Source organism: Malaclemys terrapin, chromosome 10 (genome assembly GCF_027887155.1).
Source record: "Malaclemys terrapin pileata isolate rMalTer1 chromosome 10, rMalTer1.hap1, whole genome shotgun sequence".
Classification (NCBI taxonomy): Eukaryota; Metazoa; Chordata; order Testudines; family Emydidae; genus Malaclemys; species Malaclemys terrapin.
Window position 1 is genome coordinate 36,597,984 of NC_071514.1, and position 23,966 is coordinate 36,621,949.

The 23,966-nt window shown below is 40.9% G+C and overlaps 1 protein-coding gene across 5 annotated transcripts in view; it reads right to left on the minus strand.

Moving 5' to 3' along the window:
* Positions 1-422: 422 nt before the first annotated feature.
* PEAK1 (pseudopodium enriched atypical kinase 1) overlaps positions 423-23,966 on the minus strand; it is a 216,450-nt gene continuing 192,906 nt past the window's right edge. For all 5 annotated transcript variants that reach the window (XM_054041613.1, XM_054041611.1, XM_054041614.1 and 2 more), the window contains 2 exons: positions 20,763-21,511; positions 423-4,513 (listed from right to left, as the gene is read on the minus strand). In XM_054041613.1, coding sequence (XP_053897588.1) covers positions 3,356-4,513; positions 20,763-21,511 — 1,907 coding nt within the window. In that variant the 3' untranslated portion in view covers positions 423-3,355. The remainder of the gene's footprint in view (positions 4,514-20,762; positions 21,512-23,966) is intronic.

Consider the following 23,966-nt stretch of genomic DNA (forward strand, 5'->3'; position numbering starts at 1 on the left):
ACATAGGCAGGGGTCCCATTCCTGATACATAAAGAATCCCATTGACAAGGAAACAGTTTTTTTTCTCATTTGTTTAGAAATTAAGCTGTAGCACCCCTCCCCCCCCCGCTTTTTGCTTTTGTTTGTTTACAGTCAATTTCATGCATACATTCTCAGATATTTGTGCGGTGTGGTTCTTAATCAGCACGGAGGACCCCCATAAACAGAGTTATGATCCTCAAGGATGTCTGCAAAAGCAGCCCCAGAATCACCAAGGAATGGAAGCTCTTGCCAGTTTGTGTTTGTCCTCCTTGACCATTCTTTTGTTCTTAAAAAGAAAAAAAAAATCACATTGATTTTACAAATTGCTAAAGGTTACCCAGTGCTGCACAATAAAGAGAGCGGTAGTGAACATTCATCCATGCTTGATTATACTGCAGAACTAAAATGAGTACTGGTTTAAATTTAATCACAAACAATATGAACTGAAATTAGATATTTAAAGAACAAAGACATATAAAGGCTTTGGACCAGCTGTGTTAAATACATAAGGTTGTAAAACATTCAATATTCAACTTTGCATGTGCGTGTTGACATGAAAGTGACACTGAGAACATGTGTCCACATACACAAAAAAAAGAAAAGAAAACCCAACCAAACCAGGCAGCCTAAAGGAATGTGCCTACTGCAATGGCCAGTGGTCCATGTGCTGCTCATACAGCATATATTTGTTAGGTGAGAAGTTATGTGCAGATAGGTGCCACCTAAAAACAAAACAAAAACCAACACTAAACCAGACCAGGGGAACAAGAAGAAGCAATGTCCTGTGCTTAGCTTAAAGGGTTGGTGACTGTCTGGTAGTTTGCAGGTAGCATTTAAGTGAGCTGTCAACTCATGCTCAGTGTATATAAGCCATAAGGCATTACACGATTCTGTGCCCACATGAAACAGGGCTGCATTTAATGATTGTGCAATTCTTTGTAAAGGCTTCTACCACAAGTTTGTTCAGCATTATGTAGAAAGCCTCTTTCCCAAAGTGGTGGAAGTCATCAACTCAATGCACTGCATTTGTGCTTAAGTGCGCTGCACTCTTTTTGCATTAACTCTTTGCGATATTTTTAAGTGATATATATCACATTAAAATACATGATCCTTATCCTTCCTGATCCCTCTCTGATACAGATGAATCAGACAAAAGGATATTTCATCAGAAAGTTTAAAAACGTTTAAAAAGTCCACAAAAATATTCTATATATTACTGCACAATCAATGTAGGCTTCCACATTCCACAAAGTTTGGCTCGGACAGATGCCAAATTTCACCCCCTTCAAATATGCGGTGTGTACATGGAGCTAGTTTCACTGACCTCATGCCTGCAGGACTGTTTGTTCAGTTTCCATGCATCTGGTCCAAGCATGCATATGCTATAAAAAGTGGCTATTTGTTTTCAAGACTGAAGTAAACTGGTTTCTCACAGATTTAACGAACAATGAAAAATGAAATATCAATCCATATAAACAACACATATAACTCTGCGCATTTATGTGCCAGGAAAGTAAAGGAAGGGTTTGCAGATCTAGCATCAGGTAAAGTCTGGTAAGTAACGTAAACACTGTAATATACAGATTTAAAAAAATACATACAAGAATTGCACATATATCCATAGGAGAGAAGCACAGGCTCAAAACTTGGGCTATATGCTTTCCATCACCCATCTCAGAATATTAAATAACACCTTTCGTTTGCCCCCCCTTGTGTTCTTCAGATATATTTGAGACAATTGAGAACCTAGCAATACTGAGCAAAGAGAGCATCTGTATGATTGTAGGCGTTCCATAGGAAAGGTCGCTATCTCAGGAAAGAAAAAACCAGCAGCTGCCTCTAAAGGTGAAAAATTCCTTCAGATTGGATTTTTTTTTTTAACCTGTCTCCTTAATATCCACTAGTGCCCCCTTACTCTAAATCTATATCTGCAATGATCTCTGAGTTATGTCGACAGCCATTCCATTTTTAGGGATTTTTAGGGTGTTGTCTGAAGCAGCTAGTATACTAGTAAACATTAGTTACTGATAGAAAATTTGTAGCCAAATACTGCTGTGGGGAAAATAGATCAGGTCACTGTTAGTTACAGCTGCCAAACTTTACAGGTCTCTCAGTAATTAAATAGTAGTGTTTTCCCCTTTGTTTTCCCCCCAGAGAAATGCATTTGAAGTAAAACCATCTCCATGTGGCCTGTTAGAATTGTTTAGTGCTTGTCTGTGTAGCTATCTCCTGCCAACACACCAGCACTGCCAATTCAGTCCTGCTTTGCAATATGCCACAAGTGGCTAGCAAACCAAAATAAAACACAAAGAAGGAGGCTGCTATTTTGATACCTGATGCATAGCAGCAACTGAAGGAGGATTGGTTATGTAATTTCAGTTCATTTTAAGCCCAGGGTTTAGTGCCTTTTAGGGTGGGAGGGATGTTTCAGTTGTTCTTGGTATGTTATGTTGCTTTTGTTTAACACTGTTATATCTACAATACATGACTTTCCGATCCTATATACTGGTGGGAAGAGAAACATGCATGTTCCGTTTGCTTTTCAGTGGAGATACTACAGGTTGATGATCATGGGCTGATTAAGGCAGGATCCTTGGAATCCAGGACCCGTGATCAGAAGGGATATGGACAGCTAGCAAGTCAGAGAAGGCAACCATATTGGACACTGATGATTGCTGCCTATTGATTACTTGCTGGGATCAGAGGACTACCTCAGTTGGGAGGAAAATAAAGAATTTAAGAGTAGGAGAAAAAAAAATCTACCTGAATGAGAAGACTATGTGGATGAGCTTCATCCTAGACTGAGAGGCAGAACCTTTCACGGGGGATGGAGCAGAGGCAATATTTTTGTGGTCAGAGGCTCTTAACTTTGGTGGATCATTTGATTCACATTTATGATGAATTAATCTGTTGATGGTCATAAATGGTCACTGCTTTTTCTGCAGAAGCTACCACTAGAAATGGTAGGATCCATCCAGAGGAGATGGGGAATTCATTCTCTATAGTAATATAAAAATAGTTGTCTCCTTAAGATTTTTCTCTCTCCTTTTTCAATCTGTTAAAAAATTAATCCAACCTAGGAGGTATATAATCCAATTGCAACCATTGTACATATGATTAAATATGGAAGGCCTAGGAATTGAATAAAGTCTCCATCGTATCTTCAATAGGAGACAGTATTTCCAATTAGAACCCATTTGCTCAGGATTGCTAGCTTTGAGATCTAGGCTATTTTTTTCAGAAGTTGTGCAAAGTGTGAACCCTAGAATAAAGAGGGTGGGAGCAGAATAGAGCAAGGAGTACGGGGTTGAGGAAAAGCAACAGCTTGTACAAACTAGTGTTGCTGCATGATTTTCACAATGCGACTGAGTGAGTCTGTAGTGGCAAATGCCAGATATTGAGAACAAAGCCAGTCTTCAAGGCTGACTCCACACTCCCTGTCCAAGGACTTCTCTGCAAACTTGATCATCAGCAGCGTCCGTTTGATGTCCAGCCAGTTCTGCAGCACAGCATCCTTCCGTACTGGGCTGGAACATGAGCTCAGAGTGTGGAACAAATCCTCACGTGGACCCCATAACAAACACTGAAGGATTCCCTTGGCCTCAGAAATAAGGATTCTCTCTGAAGGATTGGGATTCAGTAGGCAGCTGGCGAGTTGCTGGAGCCCATAGGAATAGAGGGAACGGGAGGGGATCCTGGGGAGGTCAGCACGGGTATATTCCTTCTCCTTCAGCTCTGGATTCTCATCAAAGGGGTTGGGTAAGTGCAGCATTTCATAGATGAGAATGCCAGTTTGGAACTCATCACACTTTTTGTACTGTGTGGCAGTGATGATCTCCGGGGCCAGGCGGGATTGGTCCCGTAGCACCTCTGGATCTACCATATGTCTCTTTTGCTTGGCCTGTGAGAAATTGCTCACAATTAGCCTGGCTGGGCAAGCTGCGTTGGGATTGGGCTCCACAGGCTCATAGTTCAGAAGGCCTCCCCTTGGTCTGTAGTGAACCAGCAGCAGATTCTCCAAGCGCAGATCACAGTGTGTGATGTGATAGGGTTTCAGGTGCTCCAGGCCTGAACACAGCTGTAAGAGCAGTAGACACACCTGTCTTTCATAGAAGTCTGGGTTATTTGCATGGCGGGCTGTGGACTCTCGCACAAAGTCAGCCACCGTTAGGAATGGTACCTCCCGTGTGATGACCACAACACGGCTGCGCTGCTTGCTGTTGGTCCGCTCACTGCCTGAGTTGTCTTTCTGTGAAGCCTCCAAACAGGAAGGGGTTTCTTTGTTCTTTTCCTCATCTTCTACCTCTTCTTCCTGTTCATCTTCCTCCTCCACCTCAGGTGCATTGGGATCCTCCCATGGAAGGAGGCGAACAGGTACATCAGCTAAGAAATGGCCACAGTCCTGTTGGATGTTAAAGTTAATAGCCAGACTCTGTCTGATAGCCAAGCTGTGGTAATACTGTTGGGATTCTTTAGCTTTGCTCTTACAAATCTGTTGGCAGAAAAGAGCACAAAACCAAAGTCAATTATTATAACTTTTCATTTGTAAACGTTTTTTTCTTTTTAAATGTGCACAGGGCTGCCTGCTGCCAACCCCACCCCAAATACTGGAAATTAGGGAGAGTGAGGGCTTAAAAACCCTCCCCTCTGCCCTTTGGGAGCATACTTTGAAACTCATATATGTTTTTATTTGTCTTACATTGATTGCTTTTTGGAGTGGAAGCTAAGGACTCTGGACTTCTACTTATTAATTTTTGAAATATATCATGAGGTATTAAGTGATGACACAGCCCACTGGAGATTTTATTTTATATATTTCTTATAGAATCATAGAACTGGAAGGGACCTCGAGAGGTCATCTAGTCCAGTCCCCTGCACTCGTGGCAAGACTAGTATTATCTAGACGATTTCTGACTGGTGTTTGTCTAACCTGCTTTTAAAAATTTCCAATGATGGAGACTCCACAACTTCCTTAGGCAATTTATTCCACCCTGACAGGAAGTTTTTCCTAATATCCAACCTAAACTCCCCTTGCTGCAATTTAAGCCCATTGCTTCATGTCCTATCCTCAGAGTTTAAGAAAAACAATTTTTCTTCCTCCTCCTTGTAACAACCTTTTACATACTTGAAAACTGTTCTCATGTTCCTTCTCAGTCTTCTCTTTTCCAGACTAAACAAAGCCAATTTTTTCAAAAAGAATGAGGAGTACTTGTGGCACCTTAAAGACTAACAAATTTATTTGAGCATAAGCTTTAGTGGGCTAAAACCCGCTTCATCGGATACATGCAATGGAAAATACAGTAGGAAGATATATATACTCAGAGAACATGAAAAAATGGGTGTTGCCATATCAACTGTAACGAGAGTAATCAATTAAGGTGGGCTATTATCAGCAGGAGAAAAAAAACTTCTGTCGTGATAATCAGGATGGCCCATTTCCAACAGTTGACAAGAAGGTGTGAGTAACAGTAGGGGAAAAATTAGCATGGGGAAATAGTTTTTACTTTGTGTAATGACCCATCCACTCCCAGTCTTTATTCAAGCCTAATTTAATGGTGTCCAGTTTGCAAATTAATTCCAATTCTGCAGTTTCTTGTTGGAGTCTGTTTTTGAAGTTTTTTTGTTGCGGTATTACGACTTTGAGGTCTGTAATTGAGTGACCAGGGAGGTTGAAGTGTTCTCCAACTGGTTTTTGAATGTTATAATTCTTGACATCTGATTTTTGTCAATTTATTCTTTTGCGTAAACCTACTGACCGCTATACTTACCTACATGCCTCCAGCTTTCATCCAGACCACACCACATGATCCATTGTTTACAGCCAAGCTCTAAGATACAACCACATTTGCTCCAACTCCTCAGACAGAGACAAACACCTACAAGATCTCTATCAAGCATTCTTACAACTACAATACCCACCTGCTGAAGTGAAGAAACAGATTGACAGAGCCAGAAGAGTACCCAGAAGTCACCTACTACAGGACAGGCCCAACAGAGAAAGTAACTGCCATGTACATTGGCCAAAGCAGACAGTCTTTATGCTCACATACTTAATTCTTTGCAGGATTGGGACCTAAGTGATCAGCTGGTATAACTACAGCAGTACTTTCTATGTGCAAAGCTCAGGTTGAGGGAAGACAGGAAGAGGTTGCTTTTTGGATTTTGATGAAGCTAAAGCTTGGCTTAACTCATATCTAAACAATGTGAAGGAAGACCAGAGTGATTAGGATATAGATGGGCCAGAGGACAATTATGGCACAGTATTCTTTCTGATTTTCAGTAAAATGTTTTGATATGTTGTAGCATTTTTCTGTATATTAATTAATATGAATGTATGGCATCATGTATTTCTTGCAGTTTCTTACAATTTTTGGGAATACTTGGTAGCTGTCTGTTTTTTCTAATATAGAATCCAAAATCATTTAAGGACTTATACTTGACAAACTGTAATTCTGGGGGAGAGGAAATCATTATTTCTTTGGAATTTTGTCTTTACTATTTGTTAATCACTATGATTTTACTGATGATTGTGATTGAAAATGATAAATAAATGGAAAAAGTGGATCCTTAGATTGATAGTGTGTGCTGAGTATGTGAGTTTAGTGCTTGAGCTATAGCAATGCTCTTTACATTAGGAAAGAAAACTGGGGTGTCATTAGAAAATCCATTTCAAACAGCTTCATGTTAGATTGTGGTCCCTTCATGCACTTTCAGCAGCAGCTCTGTAATGCTATCACACTATCAAAACAAGCATCTTTGAGGTCTGTGCCATTATCATCAGGATTTTTTTTAAGTTGGTGGTGGCTCTGAACATTTTGGGAAGTTATAAATGCCTGTAATGAAGGCAATGGATCCCCCAACAATTATATTCTCTCTGTAGAGACTCACTGATATTCTACTTGTTTAACAGATAAATCGTTGAACACTTAGGCCTACATTGTGTCTCTACATCCACTTTCCACAGTAGAGGTCAATCACTATGGTAGGAGATATTAGAGACAGACACAAAGGCTCTGGGAGTGCAGGCCAGAGCAGTGGCTGTTATGCCTTTTACAGGATACAGTATGTGCAGCTTCCTGTGCCAGTCTAGTTCTGATGGCTAGTACAGAGGGAAAGTGCTGAACTTGCCTCTCCATATGAACTTTAAGAAGACTAGTTCAATAGCCATGCATAATAATTACACTCCAAGAGTCCAGGGCTCTGACTAGCTTTCCTTCAGATATTGTGCAAGACGAGTCAGACTGGCCCTTAATTAAAAAAAAAGTATGTTTTTCATCTTTTATGTGTTTTCCAGTAATTTAGAGTTGCTAATAGTGTAGATTAAGTCCTCTGTGTTTGCCGATCAGAAAAGTGCACTATCAGATAATCATATGCAATTAGATATGCTAGGTGACTAAATTTTTGATGCAATCCTCCTCCCTCTGATCCTGTGACTGTTCCAATACATCACAAATACCTGAGCCTCCCAAAACACAGACACACTGGAGTTTAAATTGCCTGTTTATCACTGTCGTGTACAGGCAAAGCAAATTTACAAAATGCATTTTCTAGTCAATTTTATTTAAGAAGGAAAATGCACCACTTTCAGGAGTGAATGCTGATTGTTACTATATCTGAGCACTGGCTCTTTGTAATTTACACTCAGAATGCATTTTTAAATGGTTGGAGAAAGGTGAGCTAATCCTAACCTCACCAATGGACTATCCCCCAAAGTCTTTTAAAAATACAGAAAGTGATAGCGACTATGTGGCCCTGATCCTGCAAACATGCATGAAGTGAAATGTGTCAGCTGACAGTCTTGGATGCTTAAGTCCCCTGCTTCATTAAAGAATTGGTACAGAATAGGCAGCAAAAGGGGTGGCTTGCTGCACACCATACCACTAATGTGCCTCAAACTTCATCTGGAAAAACATTTTGAAGGTGTGTGAGGGTAGTTCAGTTTCCATACCAGTTAAGTCTTTGGCCTCTTCCTTGGGATGGGCAGCAAGGGTGGCAATTCATTCCAGTTGGGGTGATGTTTCTCTATGACGTGGGACACTTATCTATAAGAAATGGACTAAAGATCCGCAGCTCATTTTGCATAGGCCATCAAAATGTTGTCAGACCAACTTTTCGTCACTGCTGAATTAGAACTGGCAACCTGGTGAGGTGCAAGGCTGCATACCTCATTTCTAATCCATCAAGCCATCCAGCCCCCTGAATTTAATGTAAAACCAGAGAGATTAGAAAAAATAAAGTGGTGTGTCCCTTTTCTATCCAAAAGTCATCTTCAGTTTCCATATTGAGTTCTATGCAAGGCATCTCCCTTCATTTTATATTTCCATTCCATGCTTTGATATTTGTAACCTGGTTTGTGTTTCTGCTCTCATGATGATAGACGAACATCTGACTTTACCCATTCTAAAAATAGCAACTTGTTAGTCCTGTTCAGTGACTGTTTGTCATTAAACAATTGGAAGAAAGGATATACTGTTTTCAGAGTGAGTTGGGAGAAGTAAATTCATTAACTCCACCAAGCCAATGAAATTTACCACTAGTCTGACAAGTTGTACTGTGAAACCAGTGTTACCAGGCGTGGGTGGGTATGAATTTTATTTATTTATTTATTGCCTTTAACACCAATAAAGAATATTCTCTTGTGCTAGGAAAAAAGTGTATAATAAATAATCATAATCAAGGGAGAGCAACTCTGTGAATTTATATCCTGACATTTACAGTAGATTATGTATAGATTAAGGCTCAAGATGATCTATGCAGACCAAAATTATACATCACTCCAAGTCATCTGAGCTGCTTCACAAGGAAATGGTGTTTCTATGTATTCAACCCAAGTGGCACTGTATTTTCCTCCATCTGTGACTTTCAGAAGAGCAATAGAATGAAGGGTGGTTTTGGTACAGGATGGTTTGTATGTGTGTGTTTGGTAACACAGAGTTCATAATCCATTTACCTCACTCAAAGAGTTACAGTTAAATATATAGATATCTCCAGATCTCCACATTACCATTTTTCATATGATAGGTGTCTCATTAATCTTAATTATTGAACCTCTTATGATGTTAATTTAGATAGGAGTATTAAATTCTAGGAAATAATTACTGTGCTCATGCAGCAGCCATTTTTCAAATAATAATAATTTGGGGTTTTTTTAATACCAAAATGACCTAGCCCAAATTATAAACTACTCACCCCAAAATAGTTTCATTTTAAAAGTCAAACTTATTTTTTGTAAGAAAAGTAGAAAATAGGATCTGTAAATAACTACTGTACCACATTTTATTTCACCCAAAGAGTCTTGGAACGATCCTTAATGCCTCCTAACTAGCTCACACTGATGCTACTTCAAACAAAGGTGAGCTGGGATGCATTACTTTTGAACCCATCTATGCGTCTCTATTTGATGGCACAGAAGGATTTCTAAATAGCAATACAAGGGTTTATTTTAATCCCCATCCCGTAAGAGCCAAGAAGCAAGGGATCGAGACTACCTCCTGAACTCCAATACCTCATATTACACTGCTAGGCAGCTCTTTTCCCTCTCCCTCCCTGCATCTGCCCCCCCCCCCCTTTTTTTAAACTGCCAAACTATTTTTGAAATTTTGATTCAGAAGTTTTTATGGGCATCTACTACTCCAATGGAAGATGTCAGTGTGCCACACCTCTCAATTTTTTTTTTAATTACTAACAAGCTTAGAATAGCAGCAGACCTAGCAACATAATTTACATGAATTTATTAATCTCTGAATATATGGGCTTTAAAATTAGAGTTGGTCCTTAGGTGTAAAGTTCCAATCCAGCTCCAATCTCTCCCCAAATTTGGTGTGTAGGTGTACATAAATGTTTGGAGTGTTTGGATCTGTTTTTTGTTTTGTTTTATTGTAAGGGGGGTAGGGTAGGGAGGGGAGATCACGGCCACTGGGGAAATCTGGATCCAAATACAGTAACTCCTCATTTAACGATGTAGTTATGTTCCTGAAAAATGCGACTTTAAGCGAAACGATGTTAAGCGAATCCCATTTCCCCATAAGAATTAATGTAAATGAGGGGGTTAGGTTCCAGGGAAATTGTTTTCACCAGACAAAAGACTATATTATTATATATATATATATATATATATACACACACGCGCACACACACACACACACACACACACACACACACAGAGTACTGTATAGATCCAAACTTCGAAGTTCAAGAGTTTTTTAGATCTGAGGTATTGTTTCAGGCCACCGTTGTTATTTAGAATGAAATATTACATACTCTCCTGTCAGGGCCGGCTTCAGGCACCAGCTTGGCAAGCAGGTACTTGGGGTGGCCACTCCGGAGAGGGGCGGCAGGTCCAGCTATCCGGCGGCAATTCGGTGGACGGTCCCTCACTCCTGCTCGGAGCGAAGGACCTTCTGCGGCGGCAATTCGGCGGATCGCGATCGCGGCTTTTTTTTTTTTTTTTTTTGGGCTGCTGGGGCGGCCAAAACCCTGGAGCCGGCCCTGTCTCCTGTACAGCAACACTGTAGGCTACTGTTGTAGCAAGGAGATATACTATTAAGACTAAATCCTGTAACCATTGTAATCAATGGCAAAATGATGAATGACCAACAGAAAAAAGATTTCCCCTTAATATTTTGTTAACGATGACAACCAATCACTTTTAATGAAACTTCAAAATGTAATGACACTTTTGAGACTAAGTGGCACTATTGGGAGAAAACATCAGGAAAAATTCTCATAAGGTCCTTGTTCTATAAGGAGAAAATGTATGTATGTATCTATGACATGTACAAAAAGCAGGGGGAGAACTCAGATCTGATTAGAGATGTGTTGTCTGGTCTTTGTTTACAAACAAAATAATGTGAAAACTGAAAGAGGCAGCTGGGCTATTTAAAGCTGATTAAACTGCTGACTATATTCAAATACTAAGATTTGTACAATATATACTGGCTGTGTAAATTGACAAAAGGAAATGAAAAGCCAGACTGCCTCCCCACAGCACTCAAAGATGAGAGTCTGAAGACAAATCAGTCACATCTGAATTCATAAAGCAGTTGCACTTAAGAGAAGGTCTGAATTGAAACCAGCAAAAATTTGGCATTCAGAGGAGTGTCTAATTGCTCTTCAGACCCCCCTCCCCGCTTTAAGACACAGCTTCATGAATCTGGACAAGTGCTCAAGTTTTAGATAGGGCAGGTCGGAGTACCTCAGTACTGACAAATATTTTGTCAGAAAAAGGAAAATGCAGTGAAATCAGCAGAGACACATTAAGTTTTCCTGTCTGTAGGCAGTTTAATGAACAAAGTATATTTACAGGCATCCACTGTACTACTTGCAGTTAAAAAAAGATTGCTGCTGTGAACAAAGCCCTCATAGGGTCTCATCTTCCATCTGGAAGTTTCTATTCAAACTTTCACTGCGTGCTGCCATTTAGGAATCGAGGTAGAGGATTCTAATCTCTTATGTAGCTAATGACTACTGATCTCCATACTTCAATGACCACAATGACATTATAGGGCATTTTATATATAGAATAATAATGCCCAAGTATTACCTAAAATTTTAAAACAGTATGTGGGAATTTCACTCTGTGAGTCACATTAACATTAATGAGGGTCCCCTTTTAAACCATTTATAGGACAGCAGTGATGGTCTATAAAATCTGATGGTGATAATAAGGGTTCTAGACCACCCACCATTAACTGCCAAAGGTGTTACAGGGGCAGCTTCTTCTTTATTAGAGACAATTAGTCCTATGTCATAGTTAAGAGTAAATAAACAAAGCCGTTCCCTGTGCAGGATTTCCAAAGCCCTACTGTGTCCTTCCATCATAACAGGCTAGACTATTGTAGAAATCCTGCTGCCTTTTTACCCACGTGCTACTCTGAATCTTTATTACAGAGTCCAGTAAGGTAAAAAGATGGATCCTGATTTATTAATTGATCAAAGACAAGCACTGAAAGAAGCTATGCTGATGGGCATTTAGCATCTTGTCCAGTGAAGCATCAGTAGTTGAGCTATGAAGGCATGATACGTGATAATGCACTTGATGGAAAAAACTATTACCCTGTTCCATAATAACTGTGGCTCTTCAAGATGTGTTGTACATATTCATTCCACTCTTGATGTTGGTGTGCCCAGCCATTGGAAACTTTTTTCCTCAGCAGTACCCATTGAGCGGCTCAGCTCCCTCTGCTGCTGCACACCACAGGATGCAGGTATAAAGGGCAGAGGTGCTCCAGCCCCCCTCAATTCCTTCTTGCCATAACTCCGATGAAGAGATGTAGGAGGGCAGGTTGTGTAATGGAGGCATGCAACACATCTCAAACAACAGCTACAGAACAGGTTAGTTTCTTCTTTGAGTGATTGCACATGTGCATTTCACTCTTAGTGACTCACAAGCCATAAGATTGTAGGCAGGATCAGAGTCTATTTCAATAAAAATTGGAGAACAACTCATCCCACTCTAGCATAGTCTCTGGAGTCTTGAGCCACAGCATAGAGGGAGGCAAACATGTGGACCAAGGACCAGGCTGCCACTCTACAAATGTCTGCAACTGGAACTTGTACCAGAAAGGCCATTGTTGCCAATTGTGACCTTGTCAAATGAGCTTTGACTGTGTCAGGTGGAACAACATTATCTGAGTCAGTACATGTATATGCAGGATGTGATCCAGGAAGAAATTCTCTGGGTGGAGAGTGATTGATCTTTTCCACTACAAATCAACCAGATCTGCAGCAAAACGGAAGGAGGGTGGGACTGGAATACTGACAGGAACCACACATCTCAAAGAATCTTTAGTTACTGGTAAGTAACCACCTTCTTCTTCTTCGAGTGATGGTTCCTATTGTATTCCACTAAGGGTGGTTGACAAACAATATCTAGTTAGGATGAAGGTGCGAGAAAGATGCTGGAACTGTGGAACGGAGGACAGTCGGACTGAACAAGGTATCTGTTGCAGAGTCTTACACCAGAGCATAATGGGAAGAGAAGGCATGTACCGAACACCACACGGCCGCCCTACATATGTCTGAGTGGCATGTGGTGAAGTGTGGCTTTATTTGATGCTTGCACTCTCATGGAATGGGCTCATATCACAAGGGTGGAGACAGTCCCAACAATTGATAGAGTGTAATGCACCCCAAAACCCACTTAGAAATTCTCTGAGTGGAGATGACTGTTGCTATAGCAGAAAGGATTACAAGGCAATAGTCTAGGAGACTTCCTGAACAGCTTCGTCCTCTGTAGGTAAAAGGGCAAGGCCCTATGATCATCAAGGCAGTGAAGGTGCCGTTCCTCCTCTAAGGCATGCAGCTTAGGAAAGAAGAGAGGTAAAGTATATGGGTTGGTTGAGGTGAAAGCAGGAAACCACTTTAGGCAGAAACTTAGGATGCAAACACAGGGAAACTTTGTCCTTATGGAACATGATGAAAGGAGGGTCTGCCATCATGCACTCCAATTCGCCCACCTTTCTCGCAGAAGTAATAGCTATGAGGAAAGCGACCTTCATGGAAAGAAGGGAAAGGGAGCAGGAAGCCAGAGATTTGAAGGGAGATTTCATCAGTGCTATGAGGACAAGGTTGAGGTCTCCCTGGGGAGCGATGGGTTAAACGGGAGGATATGTCTGCATGAGGCCCTTCCAGAACCGAACAGTCAATAGATGAGAGTGCTCCTCCCCAGAGGGGGTGGAAAGAACTAATGATTGCTACATGCATCTGGATGGAACTGAGAGCAAGCCCCAATGCCTTCAGGGATAGGAGATAGTCCAAGAGGAGAGGAATGCCTATGGTCTCAGGAGGTAAAATGTTTACCTCCTGGGTTTCTGTTGGACCCAGGAGGTAAAATGTTTCCACTTGGCTTGCGTAGGACCACCTTGTCGACGCCTTCCTTCTACTCGAGAGGATGTCTTGCAATGCTGACTAGCATTCTTGTGCTAGCGAAGATGACCATCCAAAAACCAGGATCTCAGGTGATTCGTCTGCAGATCGGGATGTCTGATCCTGCAGTTGTGTTGTGTGAGCAGTTCTGGGAATGTTGGTAGTGGGAGTGGAGGATGCTTTGACATGGGGAGAAGAGGAGGAAACCAGAACTGGCAAGGCCAGAACGAGGTAATCAGCATGACTATCGCTCTCTCCCGCCAAATCTTGTGAAGGACACAGAGCAGGAGTGGTAGGTGATCCGGCCTGACCAGCTGATGACCAGAGCATCACCTTGGGAGTGGTGTTGGTGTGGGCAGCAGAGAGATCTATTACTGGAGTCCCCCCAGGATGAAAGACCATAGTTGTGTAGTTCCCATTTGTGGTTGGTCACGAAAGTCCTGCTGCGAGCATCTGCAAGCACATTCTGAGTACCCATGAGTTGCAGCCTGGCATATTGAACCATGTAGGTGGCAAGAGGCCATATGACTCAGAAGCTTCAAAGCTTTTGTGAATAGGTGAACCTTCAAATCTATAACAATTTATCAAATTGCCTGGAACCTGGAGTGCGGAAGGCCCTGGCTTGAGACGAGTCAAGTACAGCCCTAAAATCTCTATCCTCTGATATGGAAGCTGGGGGAAAACCTCAAGGATTCCAAAATGGCCACTGATACAGGGCAGGGCAGGGCCCCGCTGTCCCAGACATATTTCCAGGGTACGTCTCATTGAAGTAGGGTGACCAGATGTTCCAATTTTATAGGGACAGTCCTGATTTTGGGGGCCTTTTCTTATATAGGCGCCTATTACCTCCTCGCCCCCTGTCCTGATTTTTCACACTTGCTATCTGGTCACCTTACATTGAAGGGTCATGGTGATAGGTGGGAAGAGAGGATCTTGTCCAGACTGGTGGCTACTCCTTTAGGGTTGTGATATGCAAAGTCCCACCTCCGAGTCTGATATTGAGGATTCTCCTTTCTCTGACCATGGTTGGGCTGATCCAGTTGGTGCTGGGGACCTGTGTGAGAACTTGGCAATGGATGGAGTGATGCCATCATAGAAGACTTCCCTTTGGATGATAGAGAGAGACAGCCTGTCTGGGGGGCAGACAACTGCAGAACTGGAAGCTGAACTGCTGGCAGAAGTGGCAGTAGTGCTGAAGGACTGGACTTCTGTAAGAAAGGAGACACTGGCACCATGAGGCAGAGTAGGTGCCTCTGCAAACACCTCTGGGATATTTGGCACCAAGATGGTCTCTTGTTGTGGTGCCAAAGAAGTTGACAGTGCCCCTTGTGAAGCGAGAGCTGACTTAGGCACCGATTTGGAGGAGGAGTGCTTAGGTTTCAGGTGCACTCTGGTGCTTCCCTTTTTTACTAAAAAAATTCGGCTTATGAATGAGTATATATGATATATATAAATGTTACTAACTATCCTAATGACACTAAAGACTAGACACTAGATAAACTACACACATACACTATGGTCACAAAGGCTGGGAGAAAGAATTCTGGTATAGAAAAGTTCCAACGACTGTCATAGGCGGTAAGAAGGAACTGAGGTGGGCTAGGAGCAGTTCTGCCTTTATACCTGTATGCAGTGGCACACAGCAGGAGGGAAAGCTTGAGCCACTCAATGGATACCACTGAGGGAAAAAGTTTGAGGCTCAAGTGCTGGGTGCATCAACCCCAAGAACTGAATGCACACATGTCACTTGAAGAAGGAATTGATTGATCCAGTATGGCAAATCCTATGTTTTTAGAGCTCTTAAAGAATGGGTCGAAGGATGCAGAGTATATCATATCATATCATATCATATCTCATAGAACTGGAAGGGACCTTGAAAGGTCATCTAGTCCAGCCCCCTGCCTTCACTAGCAGGACCAAGTACTGATTTTTGCCCCAAATCCCTAAGTGGCCCCCTCAAGGATTGAACTCACAACCCTGGGTTTAGCAGGCCAATGCTCAAACCACTGAGCTATCCCTCCCCCGAACCTCGGTACGCTGTGATAGAAAATTATGAGGAGAGGAAAGACAAATAAGGGAGATATGAATATTAAGCTCTAATTATATGTGTCCACCTTCCTTTCCACTGGTGCCCATGTCAATATATAGCCTCTACAGTTGGGGTCCTTGAAATCCATAACTGTACATTAGTTCAACAAAGCTAGGTTCCTTGATCTCTCCATTTCCACTGTCTATCCTTTTCCTTCAAGGAAGCAAGAATTTGATGTTATAAGACTCTAAAAAATGCTCTGGATTAGCTTTTATTTTTCCATTATGGGTCCCGTCAGCCTAGGATACTGTCAGCGGACTTCCACTTTAGCAGCAGGGAATCTCATTTCTACTATGCCTATGCATTTTACAAGGCCTCGGTGAACCTTAAACAAGATGGATATGTGGGGAATGAATTGTAGAGTGATGAAAATGAGAAACACTGAGGATCACAAACACTGCACCATCTGTGCTACTTTGTTGTATTACACAAAATCACAACTGCAAATTAAATACAGTGCCAAATGAAAGCTTGCTAATCCCATATTGATATCTTGTACTTGGCACAACCTGCTTTCTAAGAGTCCAGTTTGATCACTGACCTCGTTTCACTGATCTGGCTTTGGGAGTAATGCTCTGCTCTTTTGCTGGTATGCCAAGACATAAAAACTCAATGCTACTGTGACTGCACTTAGAATGGATTAAGTGTTTAATGTATAAAACTGGCTTGATCCAAGCTACAAGGTATTGGGATGATCTGCTGTAAGACTTTTGCCAGGAAGGTCATTCAATTTAGAGCCCGAGTTACCAAAAAAATATTCTCATGCCCTAACAAACTAGACAAAGATAGGAATATACATTTTTTTCAGTGGAAGGCAGCCAGCCAGCATTTTACTTATGTTTTGTTATGTTTTAGGCTTGGGGAATGCATGTTAGCAAGAATAAATTAGGGTACTTGCATTTACATATACTCCCATCCTCTTTACCCCATTATAGACCCTGTGCCCCTCCACATTAGCTACAACGCAGCACCTGCCTGCAGCCAAAATATCAAACACACACTTCAGGCCAGGACCTCCTTAATGGTTCCTGCTGCCTGACTGTTCAAAATGGCTTCTGAACTATGATCTCAGGTACGCATAATACTGTTCAATAATTTTTGGTGCTATTTCAGTCTTGATAATGTTTGATATTGAATTTTAAAAGTGGAAGTAGTTTCCACTCCAGTTGCTCCACTGCATCACTGAAACAGTAATTACCCATGTTCACAGTCCAAACCTGATAAGATTCTCAATAATCACTTATTTCTGCTAATGCTCTTTTACTTAGGTCCTTGCTATACTGATGCTTTATTCAGTATGTTCAAGGATAACACCCAATGCTGGGATGAGACAAGCTGCACCTGTCCAATACACTTTACAAAAAGCTAGTCCTCACTGCTCACTTGCATTTCACTGTGACCTTTTCACTACAAGTCTGGAACTGCTGATAAAAATCCTGTTCCACTGCTATGGAGAAACACACATAGACACACTGACCCAGCTCTACCAATTATTTAGAACATGGATTAGTTCTTGTTTGTGAAGAGGAAATACCTAAGAGCCAGGAAGCTTTGTAAAGAGAGCCTTGTTTTTGCTTGTTTGAATGCAATTCTGAGCTGACTGGAGCCATTGTTTTGGTTTGCATTGTTTCAGTCAAAGCAACTTGCACATAGTTTGCTGTACTTTTTTGCAAAGGACACTTGTTAGTGGGAGATGAGAATAATGGAAATTTATATCACAAATGCCATGGCTAAAAACTGCACGCTCATTTATTCAACAGGCAAGCATGTCCTGACACATGCCATGACTAAAATTACACACCCTTACAAACAGTTTTATTCCTGCAATATCTAGGCAAAACAAAGGAGTTGGGGACAGGCTGGTTTTCCACCACACCTATTAAACTGCCATTTTCAATTAAAATTAATAAAACAAAGGATGTTCTGGGTATACTCATCTACACAGAAGGTGCATTCTACTGGGATGTTTCTGAAGACTCAATTCAGCAGTACTCAATTGGTCAAAGTCTAATTCTTAATACTACTGGAACATAGTTTTTGCTTTTTAATATAATTAGAAACTATATCCCTTATGGATAACAACACTTAACATTAAGTATAGTTTTGTACAGTTTGTTATCTTTTGTTTTCTATAAAGTAGTTACAAAAGGAGAAAAAATATTCCATTGTTAGAAACTCGTTCAGTTCTAATATAAATTCATAGAACCTAGTAAGAGTTTGTCAAGCCCTGGACCAGATTCTTAGGTGATGCAGTTTGGCATAGCTCTATTGAAGTTAATGGACCTACACATATTTACGTGAGCTGAAGATACGGCCCCATGTGTATAATTCTTAAGACACCTTCAAGATAGATCTTGTATGATTCTTCTGCTACTATAAGTTGTCTAACAATAATAGACAGTCCATATTATGGGTTCATTGTAGGATTTGATCTCAATATCTATATTTTTCATGGTTTAAAATGCCAGAAGCATAGCGCATTCACATTATAGATGGATGATTACAAAATTTAGTTAGTATAAAAAAATCTGTAGGAGAGTAAAATCCTGCTATTTTTGCCAATACTCTTAATTTACAAGAGTTCAATGGATTTTGTTTGTTTGTTTGTTTTTTTACATTATATGTTTTTGAAAAATCTGGAGCCAAATGTTATGGTAGAGTTATAGACCCCTTTAAAGGTGAGTTTATAGTAAAACCCTTGACTATATTTTAGAGAATGGCATTGCAATAAAAAAAAAAATCAAGGAAACACAAATAAAGTGAGCCAGTCTTGGTTGAAAGCATAATATTTGAAGATATGAAGGGGAGAAAATGGAAAGACAACAGCAATTCCCTTGAGCTAGCACTGCTTTGCTTACAAAGAAATCAGTGAGCATTTGTAGTCAAAGTATCTTCCTACATCACATTCATTGCCAGAGAAGTTGTTTGCAAGCCTAACTTTTCCTCTCACCATGACAGCACAACAATCCATAGTGACCCATGGTTCAATGGCATTTTATGGATCCTTCACTCTAGAGTCCTTCATACCTACTAGGTTATGGTAAATTCCTGTTGGTTTGTGAACTGATTTTCAAGATAATAACGTTTTGGGTAACAAAGAAGAAAAAAAAAAAGCACACATTTGGCTACACTCTCTCTCCTTTCAAAATATATTTAAAAAACAAACTCAAAAGCTCTACTGCATGTTTGGAAAGGCTTTAAGCAACTTTCATCAATGAAACATTTTTATTCAGTGTTTAATGTAACACTTCCCTCTCTAGATCTGCTGGCCAGTCGTAGTGCATGAAATAGCAAACCACCTGCCACCTCTTCTTGGCAGACTATTTCTGCATCATTACAAGCAAAAAAAAAAAAAAAAAAAAAAAATCAATGGAAGACCATTGATTTTGCAACCAGACAAGATTGCCAGACAAATAATACATCATAAAGTTATTCATGTCCTGGTTCTCAATTGTTTTGAGTCAACAGACAGTTCACTTCATCTTATAATGGCATCCATATTACATCTGTGATCTTTGCAACAATAGAGGACCTGGATGGCTGAACAAATATAAACCCAATAGAATGTGGCAACACTTAAATGCAATACGTAACCTTGAAAAACCTCCTAAAGAGATGCCTTTTCAAATTCAGAACCTATTTTATATCAAGTTAGCATTGACATTCTTACTTTCTTGCTTCTCATTCTGTTTTAATAAATAAAGGTGGTTGGGAATAATAATTATATTTTGCCCTTCTGCAGTACCATCACTCTGAGAAACTCAACTTGTTTTATAAGCATTAATGAATTTAGGCTCACAATACCCATGTGAGGTAAGAAAAATCATAATTTTCATTTTAAACTTGGGGAAATTGAGTTACAGACATTCAGTTGCTCAAGGTCACATAGGAAGTCTATGGCAGAGCAATGAATAGAACATAGGTTTCCTGGCTTCCAGTCATCCTCATATTAGAGCACATCTTATCAGATGAGCATCATCATCTCATTAGCAGTGGAGGTGTGGGCACCCAAAGGGAGGGTGAGTAAATCTCCTATATGAATCACAAACATGATAAAATAACACAACCCCTTTATTAGGTAAGATACCTGTTCATTTGCATATGAAATAAGTACCTGGATGTTTTTCTGACCAGGACTATGGAATGGAGTATTCAACGAAAAAAGCTAACTCTTTCTTCACTGAAATACAGCACTAGCCAATCAACATTCCTCAGTTCCAATCATTTTTAATATATCACAGAAGGCCACACCGATGGCAAGATGGGGCTTCAGAATGGCTGGTGAGAATGTAAGGGTTTGTAAGGGAATGGAAAGGTATGCTAATTAAGAATGTATATAAATAAAATTCACAGACAGCCATATATATAAACCTTTGAAATTACTCCTAATTAAAAATGAGAATTTGGTGACCCTGCATGCAAATGAACTTAAAGGTTCTACTACTGAAGGCTTCCAAGAGCCTGCCTGCAGTCTTTACATTAAAAACACAGCTGTTTATACCATTCTTATGTCAATACATAATAGGTATGCTAAACAGCTAGTAAGACAGTAGGTGGCTTTTAAAAAATTGCCCGAGATGTATAACGAACAGGGGATCCAGCTAAAGGTTAATTATGCCATTGACAAAAGTGGCACTTTAAAGAAAGAAGGGCCAGTAGCTGCAGATCATTACTCTACATGGATTAGCCATTGCAAACAGCATAATTAGCTATACTGTAATACGCAGGGTTTTATTATTAATATTACTGATGTCTGGGACAACCATTTTTGAAACCTCCTTCTTACCTTGACTGCATAATTGTTGAGGGGATCTTTTGCATAAGAAGCTGGGTAGTAAACTGCATCACCTGCTTCACAGCATGGCCTGTCACTGGTTAGCCTGAAGTCTGACCAGCTGTCCACCCCAAATCGCAGCTGGTCTTTCTGTCCAGCCATGAAAAGATCTTCACATTTGTTTGCCAACTTCTTCAGTGAATCAGTATGAAGGCTTCTGATTTTGCCTACCACCTCCTCTCGGTTCTCAATTCCTCGATAAAGTGCTTGCCTCTGTGGCTTCTGTATATTCTTGCTCTGCTTAGTCTGAGAGATGTATCTCCCAGACAGAGACTCCATGCTGTTGGAACACCTATCCTTAATACTGGCAGTGGTTAGGCTGGAAATGCTGTTGGCTGTTGAGTTGGTTGCTTTTCCTTTTTCTAAAGGCCTGTCCAAGGAATCTCCTGACTCATTGTCCAGTGCCTTGAGTTCTGAGCTGACTGAAGAGCAGGCACTGCTTGCTTCCCAGTTGGTGTCAATGTCGTATGTAGGGTTGGCCACAACACAGAGATTATTCTCCAGGGTCTGCTTCTGGAGTTCTTTGGGGATCGGCTCCGTGTTGGCTCTCAAAATGGTTTTCTTTGGCAGTGGAGGTGGTGTTGGCTGTAAGCTGTTAGTTGCCTCTTGGTCTGCTATTCCTCCAAAGGCAATGGCATCATCCAAAGCTCCCTTTGGCTGCCGGGGCTGCTTTGGAGGTATCATGGCTGCTCTGGACTGACCTGTGTAATAAAAAACAAACAAACCCAAAAGCTTTAGAACCCTTTGGATTTACTATGACTGCATATTCACACTTCACAAAGAAGTGTAAGTGGGCAACTGAGAAAATTGCTGGATGATGTAGATGACCAGGGCCGGCTCCAGGCACCAGCTTGGCAAGCTGGTGCATGGGGCGGCCACTCCGGAGAGGGGCGGCAGGTCCAGCTATTCGGCAGCAATTCGGCGGATTGTCCCTCACTCCCGCTCGGAGCGAAGGACCTTACACCGAATTGCCGCCGCAGATCGCGATCGCGGCTTTTTTATTTTTGGCTACTTGGGGCGGTCAAAACCCTGGAGCCGGCCCTGTAGATGACTACAATCTCCTCAAATCCAAGTCTAACCAAAAGTGAAGGTGTGAGGCTGGAGTTTTGAGGGACAAAAGATAATGTGACTAAACCAGCACCAGATGTATACTATCACATAAAGAATACCTTGACTTGTTTAACTGGGCTAGCATCTTACATTTCATGAGCTTACTTAAAACACGAAAGAGAATGCAAATCAGAAGTATGGCCTGTCAAACCTAGCATTCTAGCAGAATTCCAATCTAGGTAATTACATTCTGTCTCCCTTAATTCTCCCTGCAGGCAGCTGATTACAGTATTCTTCCTCATTTCCTGTTCTAAACTGTTTTGTACTTTGAGTGGGTGCTTCTGTATTTCACCCCAGAGGTGTCTACATTTCACTGGTGGATGGAGTGATCCCTCTTTGTATATACTCATGGTAATTTGTAAAACACTTTGGGATCATCTGATCTGAGAGGTGCTACATACATTCAAAATATTATAAAACAAACCAGGAAACTTGCAAGAAAAATAGCTCACTATAGATATCTAGGCAATGATATCAGAGATAATCAAGTTTGTCTCTGCAAATTCATTAGTAACTTCATAACAAATAGAAGAGTAAGAGCCTAAGTCTGCTATCATTTAATTGAGAAGATTTCCCCCACTCATTTCAGTAAAAGCAGGACTGGGTTCTGGGACTGCAGAAATATATAAGCTTACTCCCCCGCCGCAACCCCCAATATCAGAGATTAATAGAAATAGTTACTATCTCTGACACCCCTTTCCCTTGCTCATTTGCCAGTGGCTGCTGTGTTGGGAGTATTACATGCATAGACATCCTGATCTAGAACCAGTCAAGAGATTCCAATCTGCAGTTTTGGATAGACAAAAACCCTGAATTTCCACTGAGAGCCTGATTACACACAAACATTTTATGTGCTTCCTGAGAGGATAAAGCTTCCTGTAATGTGTTTTGGGTGGATTTTAGAGAAGGCAATTATGAATCCTTCAAAATGGGGAGGGGGGAAACAGGATGAGTGACAGTCGTACTGCTCTGTGAGGCAACCACTCCTTGTATAAAAATAAAATGATGCATTTTTTTGTTTCTAATAAATCAACTTTTTTTGAGAGGAGTTTATTTTGTAAATTTTCTACCACATCTGTGGGGATCATTGACCATAATGATAAGGTAGGAAGCCAATTTCTACAAATGCAATGGAGCAAGCATAGAATGAACTCTATCAAGTTCAGCAAGTGAGCATTTCTATCTAGAAGGGAACAGCAAATTAAGAGATAATGAAACTATTTGATTGTTGGATAAGTTTGGAGTGCCCCACTAAAGGTCTCTAAATGAGAAATGGACCTGGACTGGAACCCATAGTCCGAACATCCCAGAACTTTGTGTAGGTTATAATTCAGATTTGAACCTCCTTACTTGGGCTCATACCTAATACAAATGTATTACAGAACCTTTTGCACGGGAATATTTTCCTCCCTCAGATTTTAAAATACATAAACACAGCTGTTATTAATGTAATAGAATCCATGATTAACCCCTACTCTGCGGGCCAAGATGCACTATCAACTGGAATATTGGGCCACACTGCTGATAAGATCTTTTAATTACGAAGATTAAGGAGGTTTGTATTCCTTGGGACTGTGAAAGGCACTGGAAGTTCAGAAGGAGTAAAACACTGTATCTGGAGTTCTTTTTGATAATTTCCTCATGATAATACTAAGAGAGGCACTGAGTTGTAAGTAGGAAGAAACTGTATGATTTATGTCCACAGATGGCAGGCTAGCTCTGTTTGGCATGATCTTCAGGAAAGGCCACATGTGGCTGCTCTCTCAGGCTATCTCCTTTTAGCTCCCACAAAATAAAAATGTCCAAAGACAGGAGGCAGTGGAGGATCCAGGTAATAGCCTAGCAGTACAGGAAGTAGATGAGAAGGTTAGTCTTGGCAAGGGCTGCAAAAAGAAAAGAAATAGTTCACAGCCAGGGTCATAAAAATATTTGGATGGGTCCCCAAAGCACAAATTCAAATGAACGCCCCTTTCCCCTTTATACAACCTGGAAGTGCCTTCCTTTCCACTTCTTACCCCTTTTTTCTCATCCACCCAAATGAGTATC